Source organism: Notamacropus eugenii, chromosome 5, assembly GCF_028372415.1.
Source record: "Notamacropus eugenii isolate mMacEug1 chromosome 5, mMacEug1.pri_v2, whole genome shotgun sequence".
Classification (NCBI taxonomy): Eukaryota; Metazoa; Chordata; class Mammalia; order Diprotodontia; family Macropodidae; genus Notamacropus; species Notamacropus eugenii.
Window position 1 is genome coordinate 298,913,039 of NC_092876.1, and position 26,600 is coordinate 298,939,638.

General features: G+C 37.0%; 1 protein-coding gene across 6 annotated transcripts in view; it reads right to left on the reverse strand.

Moving 5' to 3' along the window:
- CCNT2 (cyclin T2) overlaps positions 1-24,671 on the reverse strand; it is a 44,179-nt gene extending 19,508 nt beyond the window's left edge. For 3 of the 6 annotated variants that reach the window (XR_011967839.1, XM_072613251.1, XM_072613252.1), the window contains exons 1-2: positions 23,262-23,456; positions 22,323-22,404 (exon numbers count right to left, since the gene is read on the reverse strand). Coding sequence is in view for 3 of the 6 variants with exons in the window: in XM_072613251.1 (XP_072469352.1) it covers positions 22,323-22,404; positions 23,262-23,419 (240 nt within the window). In the remaining 3 variants the exon portion in view is untranslated. Of the gene's footprint in view, positions 1-20,340; positions 20,368-22,322; positions 22,405-23,261; positions 23,457-24,511 lie in introns of those variants that run through there. The other 3 variants (XM_072613255.1, XM_072613253.1, XM_072613254.1) reach the window with 3 other exon arrangements.
- Positions 24,672-26,600: the final 1,929 nt, after the last annotated feature.

Consider the following 26,600-nt stretch of genomic DNA (forward strand, 5'->3'; position numbering starts at 1 on the left):
CCAACTTATTTTTAGTTTTGTTAGTTTTCTTTTAAATTAAACAAATGAATTCCTTATTTGCAATATCTAGTATCTTTGGGTAACAGAGGAATTGCCTGTCTCGATTTAATTCTTTTAAGTATCTGACCATTAGACAAATATCTACTGCTTCTTCAGGTAAAATAACATAGCAAGGGCAAAAGAAAGAATAAAAGGATAATTCTCCTTCAGACAATAGAGTTTAGCTATATGGGAAAGTCTAAGTATTACTAATTTTATAGTTATGCTCATTATTTGTCATAGAAATAATTTCCATTCCATTGCACAAGAAAGAAAAAGGCATCAAAAATTAAGGGTTAAAAATTAAACATAATGAAAGTTTGTCATATATGCATATACATACACTTTTTTTCCAAAGATAATGAAATAATACATTGGTAAAATGTTTAATTCTATATAGAGCTAAAATAAATATGCTCAGAGGCAAATGCAAACATAATGGCTACTAGTATCCTTCACAAAATACATAGACAAAGAGTAAACCTGATCCGTATTCAGAAATTAAGTCTACCAAATCATTCCTCAGCCACACAATCAAAAAACAAAGAGAAAGCAGCAGGTGATTTTTAACACATTACACTAGCCAACTTGGCCTGTACCTTTAAACATTTCAATGATTCTAGGAATATTACACACTGGATCACATTTTTAGCAGGGGTAACTTGTTTCTAAGCACATTTCCTAGAAACTGCTTTTGAAGCAACAATGGTTTGGACACCAAGTTTCTACCAGATTATACTGTTTTTGGCTTGAGAAAGAGCAAGTCTAAGAGTAGAGAAAGCCATAGTAGCTAAAGGCTGTGTAGACTGGACTTCAGGAATAGAAATATGATTATCAGTAATAAAAGGAAGTGTAATTTAAAGATGAAAGCCAGATTTATGAATTTTATTGGAGTTATTTTCACTCAAATGCTCTAAATTAACTAAGTTAAGTAAAATTCTCAAGACTGCCCTTAATTGGCACTCTATTTCAACTGCCAGATCAGAAAATACATAAACTATATTAGCATATAAAATTTGTCTAGCATTGGAAATTTCCTTAAATTACAGATTTTTGCATACTTTCTCTTACCCAGTTCAAGAGCTACTACAGTGTGTGTGTGTGTGTGTGTGTGTGTGTGTGTGTGTGTGTGTGTGTGTGTGTGTGTGTGTGTGTGTACACACATACACATATCACCTAATGGCCACCCTGATGAGAAACTTTCTCTTTGTATTTGGGTCAAGTTGTCCCTCAAAGAACACAGCCTACTGATGAACTAAACGTGAAGTGACTCTAGCTTAGAAGCTACTGCCCCATAGTCTTTTATGGGCAACTCATTTAAGGAAGTTGTATTAAGGGTTCAGGCAGTGGTGTCAAATAGAAACTGGGGGGGTCGCTAAACCTCACATAAGGTTTATATGCCATGTATTGACTTTTAAAACTACATATAAACAATCTATGTTCTATTGTATTTTTATTTATTTTGCTATACATGTTTCAATTACATTTTAATCTGGTTTGGTACATATTTGACACCTCTGGGCTAAGGAATATATACACAAAGGTAATGAGACAGGGTATCTCCTCTCAAATGTAACAGAAAAAGTAACAAACCGAGGAGTTCTACATTCTTCGTCCTCATTCTAGCAAGTTACTAAATCTCTCAAACTTCAGTTTTCTTATTTCTACAATGGAAAGGCTGAAGCATATTATCTCTAAAACCTCTTCTCAGATCTGGTATTCTATCCTAATGCATTAAAAAGTTTTATTGATACATTATTTTTAAAAATAATCCATCATTTCCCAAAACACCCTTCCTAGCATGATCCTTTATGATAGAAAAGTAATGTAAAACCAAGAGAGACCACACCTAATAGGACATAAAACATTCTGAATCTGTAGTCAGTCCTCTCTCCTCAAAAGAGGAAAGTAGATACTTATTTGGATAGAATACTGTATAGTAGCAAAGATTTTTAAATCAATAATTATTAGTGAGAGGTAGCATGGACAAAGAAGCCTGCTTCAGAGACCTGGATTCAAGTTTGCCCTCTTGGTATTATTTTTTGCTTTTCTGTCTGAAATCAAGATTATAACTCCCATCTTTTTTTCCTGAAGCATGGTTATTTTTTTCAGACCTTTCAGACTTTTAGAAAATGTTTCTCGTATGTAGAGAGACAGCAAATTGTAGAGATTTGTTTCTTTGTCCATCTCATTATCAGGGCATTTAGCCCATTAACAATTTTTATTTGTTCTCATTGTCTCCTTTGTGGCTCTTACCTAACTAGACATTCTGTAACACCATTACTGATGTCACCGTCGACATCAAAAGCCTCCTGTTCCTTGTATGTGGAGCTGGAAAGGCACCTAATCTATTACATGTGGATATTTTCAATGTGTTTAACATTTTCTTAACTCCTTTCTCTCACAGAAGATTATTCAAAGGGAATTTGATGCTCAGGGCTGAGGCAGAAGACACCATCTTAACTAGGTCTGACAGTTTTGAATGATGAGTTTCACTGTCATTCTATCTTTCCCCACCATCAACTGCTAAGAAACATCACTAACCATTTTGAAGATAAACCCAAGGGACCAATTTTTGGTGGAGGAGACGTGGTACCATCTTAACTACCAGTACAGCTCAAAAACCTGACATCAATCTCATTGAGGGGAAAATTCAGCCTGGCACAACCTGGATGCTATGGAGTAGCTGCTTGTGTTGTATGAAGACACATTTGGGGACACCAAAAAGTTGCACTCCACCCCCAATTTTGAGCCAAGAACAAATCTTTCATACATAAAGCTATAACTGTAAGGTCTGCATTAGGTACCACTGGTTAATCCCAGAGATAGGTGTCATACCCCTCCCCACCTCTGCCAAATCTTATCTAGACCAGATAAAATATAATTTAGAATATTATATCCTTATACCCCTGATACCAAAATTCATTCTTATAACTTGAGAAACCCTGAATTGTGGTAATCTTTTCCAAAAAGTTAGTAAATAAACACTAACATTTATTAAGCACCTACAGCTTATCAGGCAATGTGTTAATTAACTGTTGGAGATTCAAAGAAATGTAAAACATAAAACTTTGCTTTCAAGGAACTCAGTTTAAAGTATGGAAGACCCACAAACAAGATACATACAGGATACGCTGGAGATAATCATTAGAGGGAAAGCACTAGCATTAAGGGGGACTGAGAAAGGCTTGTTTACTGACTGTCTCATTATTAGTGTGATTCAAGAGCTCATCCATTTCCCTTTTACTTGATTTTATACTCCCCCCTTCATCTTTTGGTGAGCATCACTCCTAGAAGCAGCAAAAAACCAAGCGTTTATGACATGCCAGATGTTGTGTGAGATCCTGAGGACACAAAACCAAAAATGAAATAATCCTTGCTGGCAAGGAGTCTGTCTACCGATGGAAGAGACAACACATATGATAGCGTATAAGATCCCTGAGAAAAGACTTGTATTTTTTGTATCTGTATTCCCAGTGTCTGGCACACAGTAGGGCACTTAATAATAACAGCTAGCATTTATATATTACTTGAAGCTCTGAAAAGTGTTTTACAAATATCATTTCATTTTAACCTTATGAGAACAATGGAAAGTAGGTACTATTATGATGTTCACTTTAAAGATGAAGAAAAAAATAGAGGTTGTGTCTTGCCCAGAGTTACATAGTGACCTTGTGGCTGAGGCCACATATGAACTCAGGTCTTATTCTAGGTCCGGCTCGCTATATACTATGCCACCCAATTGCCTATAATAATATCAACAATGAATTATAAATAATACAAATAAACATTATTAATTAGACTTAAGTGCTTTTTGATTAATACTTCCACAAGGGGAAGGCACTATTTTCTTGAAGGAGGGTGCAGTTCAGTCTTAAAGGAAGCTAGGGATTTTAAAAAGTGGAGATGAGGAGACAGAATTGTAAGTATGCAAGGCAGGAAATGCAAAGGCAGAAATACGGGAGATATAAGTGTGAATTGCAACAGAGTACATGGGAGGGAGAAGAGAGAGGGAAAAATTGAAGAGACAGAGACTGGGGGATAGGGTGAAGGGAGGGGAGGGGAGAACTGACTTAAGGTGTGGAACTCATTAAGATAGCTACTGCTATATAGTCCAGGTAAGTAGTAATGTGTACCTGAGTGTAGTGGCTATGGGAGCAGAATGAAGGAAATAAATGAGAAGAGATGTGGTATAAATGGAGATCCCTCTGTATCCTGAGTCACACTTGCTTCAGTCCTTGTTCCCCTCTTTTTTCCTTCACCACTTGCTTATCCCAAAGCCACTGAACTTTTATCTCCTCCATTTAGCCTGGATGAGGGACGCTCCCATTTTAGGGGTGGATTATTAGGTAATGAGAAGTAAGACCCAGTATGAAGGGGCTCTCCTGAGATGTTAATTCCCCCTCAAAGAAATCTATCATGAAACACATTCCCCAATATCCTGTCCAGTCACAATGGAAATATATTTCTATTTGCTCCCTATCCTTATCATTCTCCCTTCTGGGGCAAGACCTGATTTACAGTCTTCCTCTTTTCCTCAGGTAGTTAAAGAGACTGAAGAAATCACTACCCAGCTGACCCCCAAACCTCATCTGGACAGGAGTGTATCTCTGGTTCCCTTTTGTCTCATGCTTGTATCCCCTCTCCACCAGGTTACATGTCTCCTTTTTCAAATATTATTTACGTAAAAAGGAACTTAAATTATTTAACTTCAAAAGGCTTCATTTTTATAAAATAGTTTTAGACAGGAGGTACTATTGATCAAAACCAGATTTAAATGCCATAATTCATAGTCAGAAAAATGAATCTCATCTGCTATTAACTTCTTTTATTCATTCAAATTTTCAGGTTTTTCAAATTTCCTCAGTCTTTAGGAAGCTGAGGGCACTTCATGGGCTGCTTATACAGTTTCTTTAGAATGTCTTAAACAGAGAGAAATGTTTTAAAGATAAAATAAAAGCAGTAGAGACAACTGGACCTATATCTTACTGGGCAGACACCTGGGTTTGAGAAACAGCAGTATGACTAACCAGCCCTATGACTGTGGGAAAGCCAATTAATATCTCTGATCCTCCGAGGCCATCTACTGAAATTTGCACCTGATCAAGAACTTTCACTACAGAACACATACCAAGTCATGTAGCTTTTGCTTTACGACCTCAACCTAGTCAGAACTTACTACCTATCAACTCCCTGACTATTTTAAAAATAGCTCCAATTATCTGAGTTCCTTTCAGCTCTAGGAATATATACATCTAGTAGTTCTCCAACCTCCTACCATTAATTTGCTATTTCACTAAAACAGTAGCTGCTAATAAGGTTTTGGTTATGCCATCTCTGCCAAAGATGACAATCAGTATCCTCAATTCTGATTCAATCTTTCCAAAAGTTTTGGCTCTGTGAATAATACTGTGATTCATCTTTAACAACCAAGAACTATTTGGTTTTTAATTTAATCCCATAAAGATTTAAGTGCCTACTACACAGGGCATTCCAAAATCTAGGTTGTAAGCGTTTTAAGCCATTAAAGTTACTGAAGCTTAAAACTGTACTAAGACATTTGGGACACTATATTTAAGAAAGTGCTAGGCACCAAGGACAGAAAAAACAAATAAATACATGCACTGACAAAATCTCCCTAGGAAGCTGATGACATCTACATAGATAAATATAATTATAACATAATCTTAGGAAGGAGTGAACACTTATACAACTGAGAAGGTTCAGTTTGTTTCAGAAAAGAATGTAGGATTTATGGGGAAAGATAATTAGTTTTGTTTTGATCACGTTGAATTTGAGTTGCAGTGACATTCAAACAGATAAACTGAATCTAGTAGACAGATTCAATAGTTGTGCAGAAATGACACCTGTAAGTAGAAAAAAACTGATTTTTTCTTTTGATCTATCACCTGAAATAAAACAGCTAGCTACTGAAAGACAGTCTCAAGCCAATGGAAAGCAAAAAAACTGCACTAAAATGTGTCTTTATAAAACTTTTTTGGGAAAAAAAATTCAGTATCCTGGTGGAGATCTCTATGGAAATCTGTTAATGCATTTCAATACAACCAGTACCTATCTCCCATCCAAACCATTCTTTAAACTGCTGCCAGATTTACAAAAAACTTGCTCTGTTACATTACCATGAGCATAACACTATTTTTTGCAGCTCAGTAGAGGTTCTATCTTTGAGCCACACATCCACCAGCCACCAGGATTATTCTCAGTCTCAACACTGCCTTCATTTCAAAAGCTAAGGAAAAGAGGTGAATGTATATATAATCGAAATCTCATTATTTGCATCCACATTTTTAGGTCAATGTAACTATGAGATGTTTCCAATGTTCTTCTGCAACCTTCACTTATCCCCAGTTTATTAAATCTACAAGAAATTGTGGTTGTGGAATCCCTTGCTATTTATTTATGAGCATTCTGGTGTTAGTCTGCTAAGACTGTTTTCTTACTTGTAACTACAAAGTTACTCAGCACAACAGCAAAAACTATACCCAGAGTAAGCATGGATTGTAAATCACCCCTGGACATGTGCCAGAAATGTTGTAGGGCTGTGAAATTCTGGTAGTAGTTACAAAGCTCAATGACAGCAGGTTTCTGATTCTAGGGTTTGGCTGCTTAAACTGCCGTGTGTCAGTCTGGTAGGGTTGGAACTACTCAAGCCATCTGTATCCAATTCTCTCGCAGTAGAGCTGCATTTGCTTCTCCAGCAGTGCTCACTCTCAGCTACTCAAGGTCCTCTTTCATGCAAGAGTAAATAAACTTCATTTTATCAGGATCACCTTACTTGGAAAACCAAAATTATCCAAGGATTTAGTTCAAGAACCTATCCTTTCAGTGACACCTAAGGCAATAGCGCTGATGGCATTTTTACTAATTACTATTATCTTCATCTTTCATTTCTCTTTCCTCTTGCATTTATTTTTCCTTCTTTCATATTCCTCATCCCTCAGGCCTTCCAGGGGCACCCACATGCTGAGTCTAGGATCACATTCCACGTGTCAGCTACTCCATTTGATTCTGATTATGCCAGACAACTTCTCCAGGCCTTAGTTTTTTCATTTGTAAAGACTGTACTAAACGATCGTTTATGGCGCCATCTAGCTCTGATATTCTGATCAGAAACAGAATCTAGATCTACTACATACTACACTTCTTTATTAGCTTGCAAGTTAGAACATTTGCTCTAAACTTTTGCTCCAAAGATCTTTCCCCATTTATATCGTGATAAACTCTGGTTGTGCAGTCCTATTTTCAATCATGTCCAACTCTGTAACCCCATTTGGAGTTTTCTTGGCAAAGACAGTGGAGTGCTGCCATATAGATGAGGAAACTGAGGCAAACAGGGTTAAGTGACTTGCCAAGAAAAACTCCGAATAGTGTCAGACATGACTAAAAAATGAGTGAACAACAATAATTATTAAAACAGGAAAGTGGATTTTCTTCTGTGGCTTAGAGGCTGGTTTTGCAATCCCAAAAGAATTTCAAATGTTTGCAGTAATAGTATTCTTATCAATATCAATGTCCTGAATCCCAAGGGGACTACTGGAAGAAAAAAATCATGTAGATATATTTCTGGTTAAGGGTTAAAAACAAACAACAACAAACAAAAAAACAAACAACCACAACCAGGAAAAATTATACGAAGAAAGAGTAAATACTAATCTGGGTCAAGATTAGACAAAGAAAGAAGCAATCCTGCTTTTGACATTCACTACTTCAAGCAAGTCATTTTAACTTGCTTGGGTTTCAGTTTCCTCATCTGTAAAGTAAAAATGATGTCCTCCAAGGTCCTGCCAACTCTAGGTGTATGCCCCCATGAAATACAGATTAGACTGGTTAAAGTTTATGATAGGATTCCAAAAGAGAGAGAGGTGATGTTTCAAACAGTGCCTCCCAATCTTGATTTTCACACCACCGTATCATGGAACCACTTGTTGCACAAAATCCTAACAATGAAACTTTCAATATAAACATAACGTATTTTTTGGGGGGGGGGGGGGTTTGAGAAAACAAAGCGCGGCATCAGGACAATGCAAACTCCAACCAGGACGACTGGGTATCGCTGATGCTGACTAACAGATAACCCTTGCAGCTGTCGTAAAGCTAACTGTTAGGACTTTCGTTACTGAGCCCTGCTATCAAGTGACAAAATAAGTTTATCTTGATCTTTTCCGCTGTTATAGAAAAATAAAAAAGCTCCTACATACATATGGCCTTATTTTCTGTACCCCAATATTTCCATATCTGTTTCTCTTTCAATTTCTGCTCTCTGCATCCCTTTTTCTCTGTTCCTAGCTTACCACTTTCCTTTTTGTTAAAGAGTAACACTTTAAATTTATAAGTTATTTCTAATGTTTCAACTTTAGGTCTATTCAGATACAATTCTGCTTGATAAATCTAGCTTTGACCACCTTTTAATTTAGAGTCTGAAGGGCTACTTGATGTGTTCTCCGAAGTTTTTTTACATATACCCAAAGCATTGTTCTTAAACTACAGTTCAAAGTAATACAACCCTAGCAATGACTCAGAATTTGGTTGCTGGACTGAAAGACGTATCAGGTTAGGAAAGTCAAATACAGGAGATGAGGACAAAAACACACTAGGACAAAGGAAAAGAAATTAAAGTGGGGGAGAATAGTAGGTGAAAACATTCACCCTCTCTAGAGGCCAATCAATCTACTTAAATTTCTCATTTACACTGTATCTCTGTGAAGTCATAAAAATAGAGCTTGGCTATGTATAAATAAGTGGTTTTAGAAAGTGATTCAGTATGTGCTACATGCCTCACACTGATTTTCTGAGATAAATGGGGGAACATCTTAATAAATCTTAAGTACTGATATTCTTTAAGCATAAATAAAAACCTGCAATTACTGGTAGTCAGACTACAATATACAAATAAAATAAAAATCTTTATTTGGGTTGAGCTGATCCCAATGGAAAATATTTCTTATACTAAATGCAGACTCCATATATGCTAGCTAACTTCCCAAAGGAAAGGGTTAGGGAAGAAGATGAAACTAATTTACTTGAGATAATGTAAAAACAGACTGTACAAGGTACTCAACAATCTTATTGCTAACTCATTAACAGAAAATTCATTTAAAGGTACAAAGAGTAAATGCTTTTACTTTATGGGCACAATAACTGAATGAAAAAAATCCTATCTGCTGTGTATCAAAAGACCACAATATTTTTTGGAGATAGGGAAGAAGAATGATTTTTAATTACGACAGATGTCATAATACTCTGTCCTGGTTGTTTTGTTAGTTTCCCAATCCCCCCAGCTGATAGTGTTTCTTATTAAGGAATAGCTCTAATAATATAGTGCACTAACAACACTGTTGGTGAAGTTGTAAATTGGTCCAACTCTTCTGTAAAATCTCATGGTGGGCATATTTTCCAAGGAAATCAAGGGCAAATACAAAGATTCCATATATACCAAAATAGTCACTGCAATACATTTTGTGGTAACACAAACCAGAAACAATGTAGGTATGTCCATCAAGTGGGTAAAGGATTAAGAAAAAAAACAAACCTCTGGCAAAGGTAATGGAATTAATATTTAAGAAATAATGAGGGACAGCTAGGTGGCAGGACTGGCCCTGGAGTTAGGAGAATATGAGTTCAAATCTGGCCTCAGATATTTTCTAGCTGTGTTGTGTGACCCTGGGCAAGTCACTTAATCTTGACTTAAAAAAAAAAAGAAATTCAAAGAAACTTACAAAGAGGAGTACAACTGAAGCAGAGTGAAACAAGTAGAACCACAAGAACAATCAAAATACAAAATGACTGTATTATGATTTTAAAAAATGCTAGAAGAAAATCAAACTCAATAATTGTAATGACCAACCTTGTCCTTAAGGATAGATGATAAAACACAACTCTGTCCTTTGATTAGATTGTGACTACCAGTGTTAGAATGTAGGGTATGAAATCAAACATAATTACTGTGCCAATTGGTTTTGATTAACCAATTCTTTGATACCAAAGAGGGGGAGGGAGAACAATATTAAAAAATAGCTGATAATTCAGTTCCCACAACTAAATTGCAGAAAAAGTCACCTTCATTCAAAATATTATTAAACATATGGGCATGATGGATCTATTATAAAAACTTCTTGTTCAAATTTTATTAGATCCTCAACAGCTAAGAATTGTTAACACGAGCTTTCAGTCAGGACATGAAAATAGTCTGGTTACACATAACTTGACATTACAGTATCACTAACTGAAATGGGACTACCTTAATTTCAAGGTAAATAACTTGTCAATAATGATTCATGTAATGGAAAAAAAAAGGACAAATGCTACATAAATCAAACCTGTTATAAAAACAATTTCACTGGATATTTCTTTGTGTCAAAAGATTAGATGACCTCTAAAGTCATTCAAAATTCTATAACTTGAAGATCCTATAACATTTGAGCTAGTCAATTCATTTTCTTTACAACTTAGATATACTTTCTAAAAATCATGCCTGATACTCTTTGCTGCATCAGTCATTTATGGACATATAAATATCCTCCCTTCCCATCTCTCCCCTTTAACCAAATGACACAGTAACCTCGAGGCATGCAACATTTGGAACTCATAGCAGCCCTCTAATGAAAGGAGGTAAGTGCAACTCATCATTTGTTCTAGGACCAAGACTGGTCACTACAAATACTAAAGACTGCCTTCCTTTTAATGTTCATTTTGTTTAAATTATTGTAATCAGTTCATATAAATTTTCCCAAGTTTCTAATTTCTTAATTTTTTAAATCAGCACTATTCCTCTCTCTCTCTATTACAATATATATTACAATAGCTTCAGCTGTTGCCTCATTCAATGGGTACCCACTGTTTCCAGTGTTTTGCTACCATGATTTTTGTACTTTTCAAATCAATTTTGCAACACTGAATTTAAAAATTATTGCCTGTGTGCAAGGCACTATGGTAGGACTGATAGTCTTTGATCTAATGGAGCCCACATATCACTTGAAGTAGGAGAGAAAGACTTGACATATACAATTTAATTATAATACCAAATAGATGTTACAGGAATAACGGGGAGAGCCAAAGTCCAACATGAAAGTATGTAGTGGATGATCATAAGCAGGGTGTTCAGAAATGGTTTCCTGAAGAGTACATTCCGAGCACACGGAGAAAATCAGAAGAAAGTATATTAAGTTTGAGGAAACTGGTTTAGTTGGAATTTAAGAGTAAAAGTAGTATGAAATAAGGGTGAGAGGTTAGTTGGAGTTAAACTGTGGAGGGTAAAGAGTTTATATTTTATTCTAAAAGCAATGACAATCCATTGAATTCATTTGAATATGGAGTAATATGGTCAGAGTTCTTCAATTCACTTTAACTCAAAAAACAGTGAAATGAGGCAATTTTGGTTTAACAGAGGGAATGTCATGAGAGTTTAGGTTAAATCTGGGCTTTGCCACGAAAAAACAAACTTGTATGACCTTGGACAAGTCACAACCTCTGTACCTCAGATTCGTCATCTGTATAAATAGAGGGCTGGATCAGAAGACCTTTCTATAGATCTGTGACTATGGTTCTGTATGCCTAAGTACAAAGCACCAAGCTACATGCTGGGAAAATAAAGCAGAAATAGAAGTATCGTAGATTATCTATTCTAACCTCCTTTTTACAGATGAGGGCAAAGTTCCCCCTGCCCCCCAAGTTAAGGGACTTACTTGGTCTTTTAGGTTAAATGGCAGTCTTGTTATCTGACACCAACCCTTTTAAGTACAGTACTTTTTGCACTACTCCATTACTATTTCAGCTTAAATTCCAAGTGGAGAGGATACAACAGGAAGACAAGTAAATACAAAGTATAGGCAGTTATTTAAAGAAGGAAAAAGAGTTCACTGCTGTTGTGGTGGTCTGAAAGAACCAAATGAAAAAGCAAAACAGTTACATATTAGCAATGTTTAATCAAATCAGCAAGACATCTATCCTGGAAAAGTATGCATAGTGTCACCAGTTTGTATATCCTCTACCGAAGTCTACCCAAGTGAAGTATAACCCTTCGATACCTTCCCATCAGACCCTTGTTTGTCTTTGTCCCATGAATCCTCTTACAAGTTCATTCTCTCAGAATCTAGACTTGAGGGATTCTGACTTTTATAACTCACTATTTTTACATATGCTTAATAATGTTTTTTAGTCAACCAATAAAGATCATGTGGAAGGCACTACATAAGGTGCTGGGGGAACTGGACAAAAACCTGTTATTTCCTCCCCATAGATCACTTACAAGCAAAAACAACATTCCCGCATAGATACAAAGTAAATAAATTAAAAGGAGGAAGAAGGCAATAGCAAAATTGGGAGATGTGGTTAAGAAAAAGCCTTATACATTTGCATTGAGCTCTGAAGGCAGGCCCTGCACCAATGAACCAGTGAGTAAGTGCATTATAGACATGAAGGTCAAGCAGGAAGCCAGAGGACTGTGGATTCAAATTCGAACTGTCATTAATAACATGTATTGCCCAAGGCAAGTCCTTTTCCCTGTTGGATTCAAGTTTCCTATTCATAATGAAGGGCCTAGAATGGATGATTCCTAAGGTCAATCACTGCTCTAAATCTGTGTTGTCAAACTCAAATAGAAAGATACCTTTGGGCCATATACTGACTGGGAAAACCACAAATTGGTATTGCTAGCCAGTACTGTATTTTCACTTATCTTGTTAAATATTTCCCAATTACATTTTAATCTGTTTTGGGCCACACTGGGGAGTTTGCCATCTCTGTTCTAAATCATATCACCTGGGATTTTAAGATAACATGTTACAGTGTGCTTGGGCCTACTATACTCTTCAGGCTATTTACTATTTTATACATTCTGAGATAATGGTGTTCCAAGATTTGTGATCATATAGAAATAATCAGTCAAATACTGGTATAAAAAAGCTGGTGAGTTGTAACATTGGTGATGTGACAATGAAAGTATAATTCAATTTTCCAAGGACAATTCAAATTCATAAGGGACAGTATGATATATGGTAAAGAGCGCTGAATTTTAGGTGTCAGGAGCTATTCAGTTCAAATGCTGCCTTGGACAATAGATGTACGAATATGCTGTTCTCAAGTCATATCTGTTGTGTCTGACTCCGTGACCCACTTTGGGGTTTTCTCGGCAAATATACTGGAGTGGTTTGCCCTTCCTTCTCCAGCTCATTTTACAGATAAGGAAAATGAGGCAATCAAGGTTAAGTGACTTGCCCAGGGTCACACAGCTAGTAAAGCATAAGGTCACTTTTGAACTCAGGTCTTCCTGACTTTGGGCCCAACACTATTCATCTGGCTGCACTTTCACATAGCGTACAGGACCTTGAATACCAGAGTTTGTATTTTTTCCTAGCTGAGTAAGCAATCATTGAGTTTATAAACAGGGGAGTAAGTATCTCAGGCTGGATTTGAACTCAGGTCATCTTGACCCAGAGCTCTATCCACTGTGCCACTCTACTGCCCTATATGAATATATGCAAGCCATATATGCCTCTTCTTGCACCTCAAGTTTCCTCACTGGCAAAGTGAGGATAAAGCCTGTCCTATGTGTTTGTGAAGACCAAAATAAAGAGAGAAAGCATTTTGCAAAGCTTAAACCACTACATAAATGTCAGATATTAACTTTTCCTTATCCCTTTCAATTTTACCTCAATTTATTATCTACTTATAGATATCACTTAAAAGAAAAAATACTGACTTAATATACCCAAACAGCTGCTCAACATCAGGGCAATATATAATTTACACTCATTTTTCCAGTATGTATTACATTAAGGGGTTTGCAGTATTCTGGAGCTTGATATAATATAATCCTTTCTAATTGTCTCCAAGGAGAATTTGGAAAGCCTTACCACCAATGAAAAATCTTTTAGTTTGAATTTCTGTTAAATACCTTCTGTGACACTGGTAAACACCTCTGAATGAAAATTTCCCCTTTTAACATAACCCCCTTAATGTAGGTATTCAGTGGGCCACTGAATGGTTTTCTTTGAAATCACCTGCTGCCATGGAAGTCTTATAATTTTAAAATAAGAGGTTGTTTGAGAAGTGCCTTCAAGGCTCCATTTTGCTTTACCAACCAAGTCAAACGCTGAAAAAAAAAAAAAAAAACACAAAACACAAAACAGTATAATTTTCAAATAGTCTTTGGACCTAAAGAGGCAGTTTACTGTAGATACTACTTATTCCATTTAATATTTCCATTGAGGATGCCTTTGATGCAAGTAGGAACCATTCTCAAAAGATTTTATAGATGTGATTAAGTATCAACTATGAATCTATATGCTTAAAGTCTTACTAGGTCACTTTTTTCTTTTCTTTTTTGGTTAATTCAGCTTTTGTGGTCTTTTCCATTCTCTTCAACTTTTCCCCATTTTGATATAGCTTGAAGAGCACCCCCAAAAGCATTTCAAATTGTTTCATCTCTGACAGTCACTCTTCCCCATTCATCTTCTTGATGTGATGGTTCCATTAATGTTGCTGATGAGAAGAAATTACTTGATCTGGGACCAGGAAATAAGCCGGCCTGAAAAGACTATTTAGAAATCTCACAGCTGTTTAATGACAACTACTTTTTTCAAGAAGATAGTTGGAAGGTGCTGGTCATGTTGCATGCTATCAAATAACAACAAATCGTGACAGATAGGAAGTGCCTAGTTATAAATGTAGAAATAGTGGCCTACATCCAGAGAGACTGATTAGTTAAAGCAAATATTTAGGTAAATATCAAATCAGAAGGACAAAAAATGCATTACATCCACAGCAGCTCTAATCCAATTTATTTAAACAAGCTAGTGACTCCAAAGCCTAAATGAAAAATCTACAAATGTTGCATCATGCAACTAAATGGAGATAAACAGGAAGGGGTTGGGAGTATTGAAGAATATTGGTGTTGGAAAAATAGGGTTTTGCAAAAATTTTTCTCTTTAGATTGGGGAGGAACAAAGAGACTGAAAGCATTTTCAGAAAATCTTTTGCCTTTTTCTTCCAAGTTCTCTCATGTTTATGACAATCTAGTCTTGACCCTCCTTTTCTTGTTTGTTTACAGAATAGAAAAGAACAAATCTGTTTTCTCAATTCCCAAATGATTTCTCAAATTAAAATCAATTAGTCCAAGTACTCATTTCTTACCCAAAGATGGAACTACTACCATCTAAAGTAAGACTATAATATTCTCAAATGATGAATCCCAAAAGCTTAGGATGCTAACATTTCATTATGGTGACCTTCCATGGACGATAAAAAAAAAAAAAATGCTCATTTTAAAAAAGTAAGATTTATGAGTAGATTTTAGGTGATTTTAAAAGCAACCCAAATTCCTACGCATATATTTAGTATGCATTAAAGTTCATAAATATCATGAAATAGACTTTGAATTATGATATTTGGTTTGGAAACGACACTGAACAGCTACATATGTTTTTTATTTTTAGCAAATTTATTAAATTTATATGATAAAAATCTGATGCCACTCAATGTAACTCACCATAATATCAGTTCAGTTTGGTACAAAAACCAAACAAAGTCAAAGTTTAAAGTTTTATTTCCATATAGAACTTAGTCTGTGCAAAGAAAAAAATCTGTTCAATAGTCACAGCCTATACTATTAACCTCAATAAACACATAGACACTGAAGTGAATGTGAAAGGGTTAAAAAAAAGTCATCTTTTTATTCAAAGGAAAGAGCATATCAATATGTATACCATCACTGTTACAAAAGCACTACAAATGACGTTTAAAGTACAGTTAATTTGTAACAAAAAAAAAGGGGGTCACATAAGCAATATAGTACAATAAATAGATCTCTTATGGGAAGTCAAGAGCCCTGGATTTCAGTACTGCCTCAGACATTTACTAGCTATGTGATCATGGGCAAGTTTCATTAAGCCTTTGAGCATCATTTTCCTCCTCTGTAAAATGTGGATAACAAATGAACTACCAATTGGAAAGGGAAGGACTGAAAATCTAAAGCACTCCATAAATGTGAATTACACATACATGATTGAGGAAAGGTAGTAACACTTATTGTAGATAATATAAAACTTAGAACAGTTTGCTATATTTTAAGACCAAATTAAACGTACAATATGGCCTAAAACAATTTTGAGTGTGGGTACACATATACACAAGGTTAGAAGGGGTCAAGGTATTGGCTACTGCAATAGAACATGGAGTTTCTGAAACAAAAAAATTTAAATAATGGCAGCATGAAGGACAACCCAAATTCTGACGTGTAAGTTCTGGCAATTCTACTTCATATTTTTTGCATCCCCACCATGAGACTTTAGCATCTTGCAAATGCAAGTCCTCAATGTTTTTACCCTTTACGTTGAAAGTATGGTAAAATTTTGTAAGTCTCATTATTTTAAAGCAAATTTTTCTTCTCATTGCTTCTGATGAATGCAATTCTATTTAGTTATTAGATGAGCTTTTGGCTAGTGCAGTTTTCTTGGGCAAGTTGTATTAATTGTCCTACATTTTAATAAATTTGCTTTTAAACCTGTCATAGACAGGTTCTAGGTTCAAAGGGATTGCTACAGGCACAAAGCACTTTATAAACCCTAACTGGAGTTGTATTTCTCTAATGAATACTCTAAAAGTGTACAATAGTACACTGATTGCTTAAGTATAAATTAGTTTCTTGCTTTTTCATAGGTAAAGTAGGGCATATATCCCTGATGTCAGTTTATTACTCTGGAATTAAATATATATTTATTCAACTGAAGTGAAAGAATATTATACAATCCTACTTTTCCAAAAATTCTTACTCCTTGTTTTGGAAATTTTTGTAATAAATTTACCCAGAAAAAAAAAATTCCATCATGCATGTAAATCAATTTTAAGGGAAGATATTTAAAGTCTTTAGCTTTATCACTGTCAGATTTCTGCTAAGACTCTTGGAAGTAATAAAGCTCGTGACCTCCACTTTCTAGAGCACTGCTAAGAATTCTAACTAGACTAAATTTTATTCAACTGTATATTTGCAAAAGTTGGTTTAACTTGACAATAAATCATTTGGTGAGCAAGCAAAAAGACTCCCAAATTAAATCTATCTAGCAGAGTCTTGTACAACGTTGAAATTTAACATTTATTGAAATTGTACCTACATATTAAATTATTTTAAAACATATTTACCTTGGCAGGTAAGAAGTTTAAAAGACATCTTGAAACAATAAAACTAGAAGTAGTATAGTACAATGGAAAAGAATGCTGGATTTGAAATCTGAGAATCTGTATTTGAATCCCAGTTCTCCCATTTAACTGGCTGTAACTTTGGGCAAATTATTCCCTCTTTTGGTCTTTTTCCTCATAAAATGAGGGGATTAGAATAGATGACCAATCTCTAAAGTCCCTTCCAACTTAAAATCTCTGAATACTTCCATGAAAGATGAAATTGCCCTTATTTTCCTTTTTATCAGTGATGTAGGAATTAGATAAATCTAAAAAAGTCAAAATGGCTCAGAAAAGATAAATACTTTAAAAACAAAATTAACAATACTTGATCAGGTCAGGAGACATGGTTCTAGTTCTAATTGAGTCACTAGTTCATCTGTGACCTTGGGCAAGTCATTCTCTTGCCTTTAGTTTTCCTCAATTGTAAAAAGAAGGGGATGAACTAGGTCAGAAATGTCAAACTCAGTCCTCAAAACTCCTCAGTCAGCATGAGATTAAAATGTAATTGAGAAATATTTAACAAAATAAAAATATAATACAACACAGAATATTAATTTGTGGTTTTCTAAATCAATACAGCCCACAGGCTATTTCTACTTGAGTTTGACACCACTGGTCTAGAGGATTTCTAAGTTCCATCCTAGCACTAATATTCTATGGTTCAGTCCTCTGTTGAATACTATATTATTAAATATTGTTTAGGTAAAATGCACAGCAAAGAATAAATCTTTTTAGAAATCTAAAATGATGTCAAGTTCAACCAGGTAATAGTACTGATCGGAAAAAAAAATGTAATGCTTAAAACCTGGGATATTCTTAGACTCTAAAGCACATCAAAATATTGTCAGAGATTAAGCTAAAATTTAGGTGTACAGTTGCTCTTACAAAATTACTTAAAAGAATTAAATATACCAGAAAGCACTACTCCAAAACCCTTAAATTAACAAGGTCAGAAGTGGGAGACTATAAATGTGACCCTTATTCATAAGAAAGGCAGCTAATAGTGCTCAGGGGAATTCTAGACAGGTGAGTCTGGGGTACAATTTCCATTCCTGAGCAGCTGGTAGACTTTATACACTAGAAGACAGAATTATCAAACAAAAAACAATTGAGGGAAATACCCCAATTTTCGTTATTGTTGTTTTTTCCAAATGGAAATCAGGCCTGAAAAGTTTACTAGTATTTGAGGTGGTTAAAAAAGCATATTAAGGTAAAAGAGAACCTATAAAAGTCAATTAGTTCAAAATAACTTTGAAACGTTAGAAAACTTGATTAGAGAAAGGGGAAAGCAAAAAAAGTTATGTGGGGCTATTTTCTCTGCACCTAAGAGAATAAAATAGTGGGGTTCCTCAGGAATTATTAATAAGCTCTAGTTACTTTTAATAAATGATCTAAAGTAGTCAGTGTACAGTGAAGTTTCCAGATTTTCAGATAACAAACTCTTCTACCAAAGTACCAAATGTATGGAATACATTAAAGAAAATTTAAGTGAAATAGATCAAAATAAATGGTATATTGGGTTGTCAGCAAACACCCAGCAAAGGGACCTAGAGAGTCCTTATAAGTTTATTGAGGGTTGACAAAAAGGTTGAGCATTTTAAAAAGATTGAAAATACAGAAAAAAAAAATCATCCTACCTTTGTAAAACTAGTGTATCCACACCAGGCCTATTGTGTGTAGTACTCTCATTCCATTATGTATTTCTTGAGTTGTGGTAATTAGACGGGCCAAGGAAGATCCAAGGAAAGACAACTAAAATAAACAGAGGATTTGGGATGGGGAGTGGGAGTTGGAGGGAAAAGTAGGAGTGTTGTACGGAGAGACACTAAAAAGACAGGAGTTCTTCAATGTACAAAATTAAAAGGTTAAGAAGGGATGAGATGGAAAGCTACAGAATCTTAAAAATGACTGGATAAAGTAAGCATAGACTTGTACATTACATCCAGCAATTCTAGGATGACAGCACAAAAGGATATCTTTGTGAGGGGGTTCAGTGAAGCAAGTTCAAGACAAAGGCAAAAAACTGCTAAATTATAATTATTCATTCAATAAACATGAAAATGTACTACATTCCAGGCACTAAACTAAGCATTAAGAAGTATACAAAGATAAATAAAGTAATCCCTATTAACAAGGAGAGCTTAACTAGTAATGGATAAATACATATATCCAAAACATTCATGCTAAATTTAAATGCATTAAAAAAGGGTTTGCACATATTCGTAATGAATGCCAAACCATGTCCATTACAAGAAACTAGGATATAGCTCATTTTAAAATTATCAGTAAGGGGAAGCACTTCTATCTTTCTGTAGTTACTGTTAGCAATAGAATATGGGCTAAGTAGATCCATACTAGTCTGACCTAGTATGGCTATTCTTATATCCCTTATTCCAATTAGGAAAAAATCTGACAAATGGAGTGAGTCTGACTAGCTTTTCCCTTGGGTAAATGGAAACATTTACCTAATCATAAAGGTACTTGATTCATGTCATTTAGCTTTCAAGGTGATATTTTAACCTTGCAAACGATATCCTCAATAAAATTCAACAGTATTTTCAAGCAATAAGGAAAAACTGTCAAGAGTATATAAAGATACAATGTTGCATTAAGGAAGGGTCTTGGAAGGGGAGAAGTAAAGGTTACTAGGAAGCAGTTCCCATGTCTTGCAGCCACTTTTAATCCAGATTTGAAGCAAGAAGAGTAGATGAAGACTATTGTACCTGCCTCCTTTCTCTGAAATCTCCTTCAGGGACAAAAATATCCATTTTTTTCCCCCATCAAATCCATTTTTGCTACAGAACATAACATCACACTACCCTGTTGTGTTAACTTTTAATGTTATAGTAATGGATTTAAAATGGAAATACTGCATGCTACAAATAAACTATTATTTTTTAAAATATAAAATATCTTATGGAGCATGGGTTAAGTCTGTCATTACTGCTGTGACATTCTATACTGGGTTTGTTTACTAAAAGGAAATAAGTTTTTCATTTAGGTGAATTGCAATTTCCTAAAATTTAGTTATAGTTTTCAATTATAAGCCTATTATTGAGCAAAATTTTCCTGATGATTTGGGGGAGTATGAATTTAAAAGTGACTCACATTCAATTTGAGACCACCCCCTTCACCCTAAAAGAATAGGAAAAAAAAGATAAAAGAGTAAGGTTGTACATTTGATGCTAGGGCACCAACATAAATATTAAAACCACTTGTGATGTTATAATGACAGCAAATGTAAAAAAATTCTGAAACTGATTATTATATGGTTGTATTGTGCTACCTTTTAACACTTTTCAGAGTAAAAAATTAATAACACTTAAGAATTTACATTAACATACACAAGAAGTTTCAAAAAGTCAAGTTTGATTCATAAAAAAAGTCAGACACACCAGATACTGAGCTTTACAATTACAATGTGATACCATTTAAGTAAAGATTGAAAAATACAATGAAAGTTGCTAGTACTTTCCACTACTGCACAAAGGACTTCTGAAATGGACAAAGCTTTGAATCTTGGCACCAGATTTGACAAATTGCTTGATTTAAAGCACACCACACAGGCCATGGAGACACATTATGGGAAGAAACCACTGTCACACCCCCCCTCCACCAGAGGTTTTCCAGTAACTGATTTCAATACAAAGAGCAAAGCAAACTTAACTCAGAAAATAGATGATCTACAGCTACACAGAGAATTTTCACATGCTTTACAAAATCCAATTTGATCAGTAATTGCCAATTGGGTTTTTCAGGGTCACCTTTACAAAAGTTTTCATGTTAAAATTTCATAATTCCTAACCTAAAGATTATCACCGCCCTTTATCTTTCATTTTACTACTAACTCAAATCCACTGTACTTGAAATATATGAACTGAGACAGATGAGACTGAGTAGGAAGAAGGGGAACATAGCAGAGAAAGAAAAAAGATGCATAACAGAAAAATACAAGTGGGGTGCTGCAAAGTCCACTAATAAATATTCAGATCAGAATTTTGCAAAACAAATTATACTGCTAAGGATCATCAGACTAATTTATAAAATGGATTATTAAACAACAACAAAAATCCAATTTAAACATGCTTTTTAATTTATTAAAAGTGTGCTATTAACTTTTTTAAAAGGTTATTTTGGTTCTAACTATTTTGGATTATCCACTGATGATCAAGCACTCTATGATATATCTTTATTATTAGAACCACTTTATTTGTGAAGTTGTGGTGGAACAAAAATTTAAAACTGAGGGAACAGAACATGACTGGTGTAAAATTCCACCTAAAGATAGGCAACTTTATTCTTCACTGTAAGCAACAAAACGCATTTTTTGCTAAAGAATGTCTAATATTTCTTATATAGCTATTTTTCATAAATGATGAACAGCATATTTAGAAGTTAAACACTGTTACATGGAAAAGCCAAGGAGAAAATGTTGATATCCCTGTTCTATAATTTACCTGTGAGATGGTATGTTTGAAGCAAGATTTGTCATTTGGTTGACCAGTATTTGTAAAGGTAACAAGTCACCCCAATAACTAATGAAATTTTGGCATCCTTTGTTTACCACAGAAATGAATTACAAAGATACTGACCTTCTGCAAATTAATGTTCCTCAACAATTACCTTTTTCCTTTTTTTTAAACAAATGGTCAGTTCCAAAATCAATTACAAAATTAATACAAGAAATAATTGGTATGACAAAGTTCAATTCACATTTCAAACAAAGTCTCCTAACAACTGACTACTCACATATACTTCTGGCTTGTTTAACTTAAACGTTGTACTTTACTGAAACATTCAAATATATAAGTATAAAATTTCAACTGGATCGCAGCCAATTAAATAACTCTGACTATATGGTTTTCTAACATGTAAGTCTAAGGATGAAGATTCCTGATGGAATATACAGACAGGAAAACACGATCAGACCGTTTGAAGCAAAACATAAGCATCATTTGCAGATATAAATTTACTATCTACCCAGTTTATCAGTAAAACCACTGAAAGAATATTTGCCTTTTATAAAATAAGTGAAAGTTTAACTACTTTTAACATATGATCAAATGCTGTTTAGAAAAATTTGTACTTACATTTCTGTTAAACTTGGTGAAAGAATGGTGCATATAAAACCTGTGCATGTAAACAATTGCAGTATTTATTGTAAGTTGAGAGCTGGAAGGTAGTATTTAGGAAATGCACACTTTAAAGACGCTAATTATATAATCTAACTTTTTCTTCTTAAAACGTGCTGTAGAGGGTTAATATTTCGAGTGCTGGCACCAAGTTTATTTGAAGGAATATTTCAGTACTCAAAAAAAAAAGGCAAAATGAAAAACTGGTGGGAGAGGGCAGGAAAGAAGGGTCTTGAAATTGTTGTGGGGAGGTGGGGTGAGATGGGAGGAAAGAAATAGGAAGCTTTTCAAAGTAAGCCGGCTCGCCAAACCTCCTACGAGGATTTGTTATTGTGTGTTATTTCCTTTAGAAATCAAAGGCATCCCAAGAACAGAAAGCCCAGGCTCGGGGCGTTCCACAGCACATGCGGGCCGGGCCGGCCCGTCTCCTCCAGCCCAGCCACCTGGATGCCCAAGGGGCCTCCGGAGAGAAGTCTTTCAAAGCTCCATCCCGGCCTCTCCTCTCAACAGTCTCTCCCGACCCCCCCCGTCCCCTCCCCCCCTTCGACGCTGAGGCTTCTCCGGGATCAGGAGCCGCCGGGGAGCTGCCCCCCGACCTCCTCCGCCACGCGGATTACACAACGCAGCGTTCAGACCGGGCCGGGGATCCCAGGTCCCCATGCGCCCCCTCGGCCTCCCCCCCCAGGCCGGCCCCTACAGGCCCCTCCCGGCGTGGCCGCCGGCTGCAGCGCCATGTTCCCCGCGTCCAGGCCCCGGACGCCGGGCCCGAGTGGGGGGATGACGAGGGAGGCGGCAGAGACAGGGAAGGGGGGAGGGAAGATGGAGGCTGGGCGAAGGGGGATTGGGAGGTGAATGGTGGAAGGTGAGGTGGGGGAGGAATGAAACAAGAAAGGATACACATTGAGACGCTGCCCCATATCTTGGATAAAGTTGGCCGCCTGCTGGCGGTAGGAAAGTTCCTTATCGGCCTCCACCCCGCAGCGGCGGCTCGGCGTGTTCTCCAGCTGCTCCCGGCTGAAGAACCAGCGAGAAGAAGCCCCACGGCCCGACGCCATGACACTTCCTCCTCCTCCTCCGGCTCCCCCTAGCCCGCCCCCCTCCCACCTCCCCTCCTCCCCGCCAAGGCCGCGCGGCCCCGCCCCGCTCCGCTCCGCTCGCCGTAGCCGCGCGCCGCCCCCTCCCCACCCCGGCCCACCTCGCTACCTTGAGCGCGCTTGCGCGCACCCCCTCACACGTTGTGTTTATTTGGTCGGCCTTGTTCTTTACACTCCCCCCCAACCCCCAATCCTTTCTGCGCCGGCTCGGCCGCGCAGGAGACCATAATGCCCCGCGCCGCGCATCATTCAGTCGCGCCGGGAGGAGGCGGGTCGAGTTGGGGGGGGAGGGCGGTGGCAGTGCACGCTGGAAAGGGGGGGAGCGTGGGGCCGTGTGCTGCGCGTCGGGGGTGGGGTGGGGTGGGGTGGGGAGAGACGAGACTGAGGTAAAGAAGAAGGGGAGGCCATAGTTGTTAAGCATGGCAGGGGAGCGGAGAGCGGTGGACGCAGCCCGCCGCTTGGTGGAAAAAAGAGTGAGCTCCGAGCCGAAGGTCTCGTCCTACCTGTGCCTCCTTGGCGTTCATGTGGGCCTCCCCTCGTAACACATAAAGCGATGGAGGGGGGCTGGACTGGCTGATCTCGAGTTACTTTTTCAGCTTTTTCCTTATTTTCTGGTCGAAAACCTAAACTTTCCCCTCCCTTTCGGAGCCTCCTCGAAATGATCCATAGGTGTGACCAGAGGCACACTCACGTAGAGGCCACACTTTGCTCTTGGCCCCCTCTCGGAGGGTAAGCTGTGGGAGGCAGGATGCACTCTTGAATAGGCGTTCTCAGTAACCACCGGCCGGCTGGGCACAGGTCCCCAGCAAGACCCCAGGATTTCCTCGGCAGCCTCATGGGGTATTAAAAGCATTTGTCCCGGGGCTGGAGGAGGCTAAGTAAGGATTAGCATAAACCCCTGACCTGTCCCAAGTGCCTAATCCTAAAACACGGCCATGACGACGCCACTCCCTGCACATAAAAACCCTAAAATGTCTGCCAGTGGCCACTGGGACAGCATGGAAAACCTTCACCCTGGCATTTAACGCCCTCCACGGCAGGACTCCCACCTACCTGTCACAGACTGTCCAGGCAAACAGGCAGGCCTGCTGAGCTGTTCTCGTGCACAGGCAGCCTCTCACTTGGGTGCCTTTGCTCAAATGGCATCTCGTATCTGGAATTTACTCCCTCCTCACCACTCTCAGCTTCCTTCATAGCACAGCTCACTTCCTCCATGCGGCCTCTCCTCATCTCCCCATTCGTTAGCGTGCTCACCCTCTTGAAGATACTTTGTATCACATTGTCTGTATCCGAACTTACTCTTTCGTGTACATGTGGCATTTTCTCATGTAAGTTTCTTTAGAGGAAAAAAAAACCTCGATGAAACATTTTACTTTTTGTCTTTGTACCTGCAGTGATGCAGGAGTAAGATCCCTGGCAATTCAAACACTATCTCCTTCACTTACTGTCTGCGTGACCTTTAGCAAATCATTGAACCTCTGGGTCGTATGTAAAAAAAGAGTTTATAACCTCTAGGGTTTCTTCCAGCTCTTCTTTTAGGATCATTTGAAATATTTGTTGAATTTAGTGGAATGGGACCTATTATTACTATACTTAAAGAATATATAATTATATCTACATGGTGACTCTACCAAGGCAGTTCATAACCTCTTTTCTAAATTGAAGTGATTCATTACAAACTCAAAGGTCATAGTCTGACTGGGATGGAACAAGAACGCTCCAAATGTCCACAAGCGGCGTCTGCAATGTCCCTCTTCACAAGGGAAGAGATGTTTGATGATAGTAAACAGGAAGGGAAGTGTTTATTTTAAGCACCAACTATGTGCCAGACATTGTGCTGAGAACTTTGCAGATATTATCTCATTTGATCCACTGTGCATTTGGGCATTTAGTAATAGTACACCCCTAAGTCAAAGCTGAAGTGACTAAAAAAATGCTGGGAATGAGATGCAGGAACTCATCTGCAGATGATAAAGTACAAAAAAGGAAACCACTCCTATGTGGATGTGTTCTCATTAGTTGGCAGTAGTCTCTCCTAGAGGCAGTCAATTTAACATTTCAGAACCTTTAAAAAGGATGACCTTGCAGTTGTGTTTTGATCTAGATCTGGCTGCTTGCTTTTGCATTCTTACTAGCAAGAGATGTCAACAAAGAATCTGATTTTGTTGTGAGATTTGTATAAGAATCAGGGAACTCTCTTGCCTATAGTAGTCTTGAGAATTGACTTTAATATTGTCCTGAGAGAGTTTATGTTAATGTTCTTGGATCTGCTCTAATAGATTTGGTTTCCAGGAAGGTATATCCTGCTTGTGTGCCCCATTGTTCCATCTGTCTATGTTTTGATTATTGGGAGTGAGGGAAAGCCAAGGATAAATTATGGCCTCAGGCTAAAATAATTAAGCTCATTTCTAAAAATGTCCAGCTAAGGTTACTTTGTAATCTCAGCTTTCTCCACATCTCAGTAGAATAGTGAACTGTTGTGGCTGATAAAAAAAATCATAATCAACTCTTGTGGTGAGCCTATCTAAAACTTAATTTGGCTGATTCTCAGATGACAGATAAGCAAGTGGTCACATGCTATACTCAAACCTTTCTAGCTTCTGAGCGTCTGAGAATGCTTAATAAAAATCTTATTAAAATTTTTCAAAATTACATTATTTTTTTTTTTTTACTGATTGCAATTTTGTTAAAAGTGGACCAGAACTAAGAGAACTAGAATGGGATATTGCCTGTTATTTTTTTATTTCAGTGACTTGTGTTGTTGCCTCATCTCCACTAATTAAGGTAAGCTAGGAGTGCATGGACTTAATTTTTTTGGATGGGAAAGAGGATATGGATTGCTGAACAACAAATCAAAGTGAGTGTTAGATAGAAGATATGGTGTGAAAGAAGGCATTAATACAGCATAAAAACAGGCAAAGAAATGTGCTTTATTTGAAAAAAAAGTCAGAGACTGTTAAGGTGTCAGGAATGGAGTAATAATTGATATACTAATAATGGTAGGGAAACCAAGGTATTTATTTGAGTATGAAAAGGATAGAAACAATGAATTGGACTAAATATTTTCCAGGGTTCCTTTTAATTCTAAATCCTATGAACCTGTGAGCACTTATAAGGAATAATGGAAATGGAGGACAACATT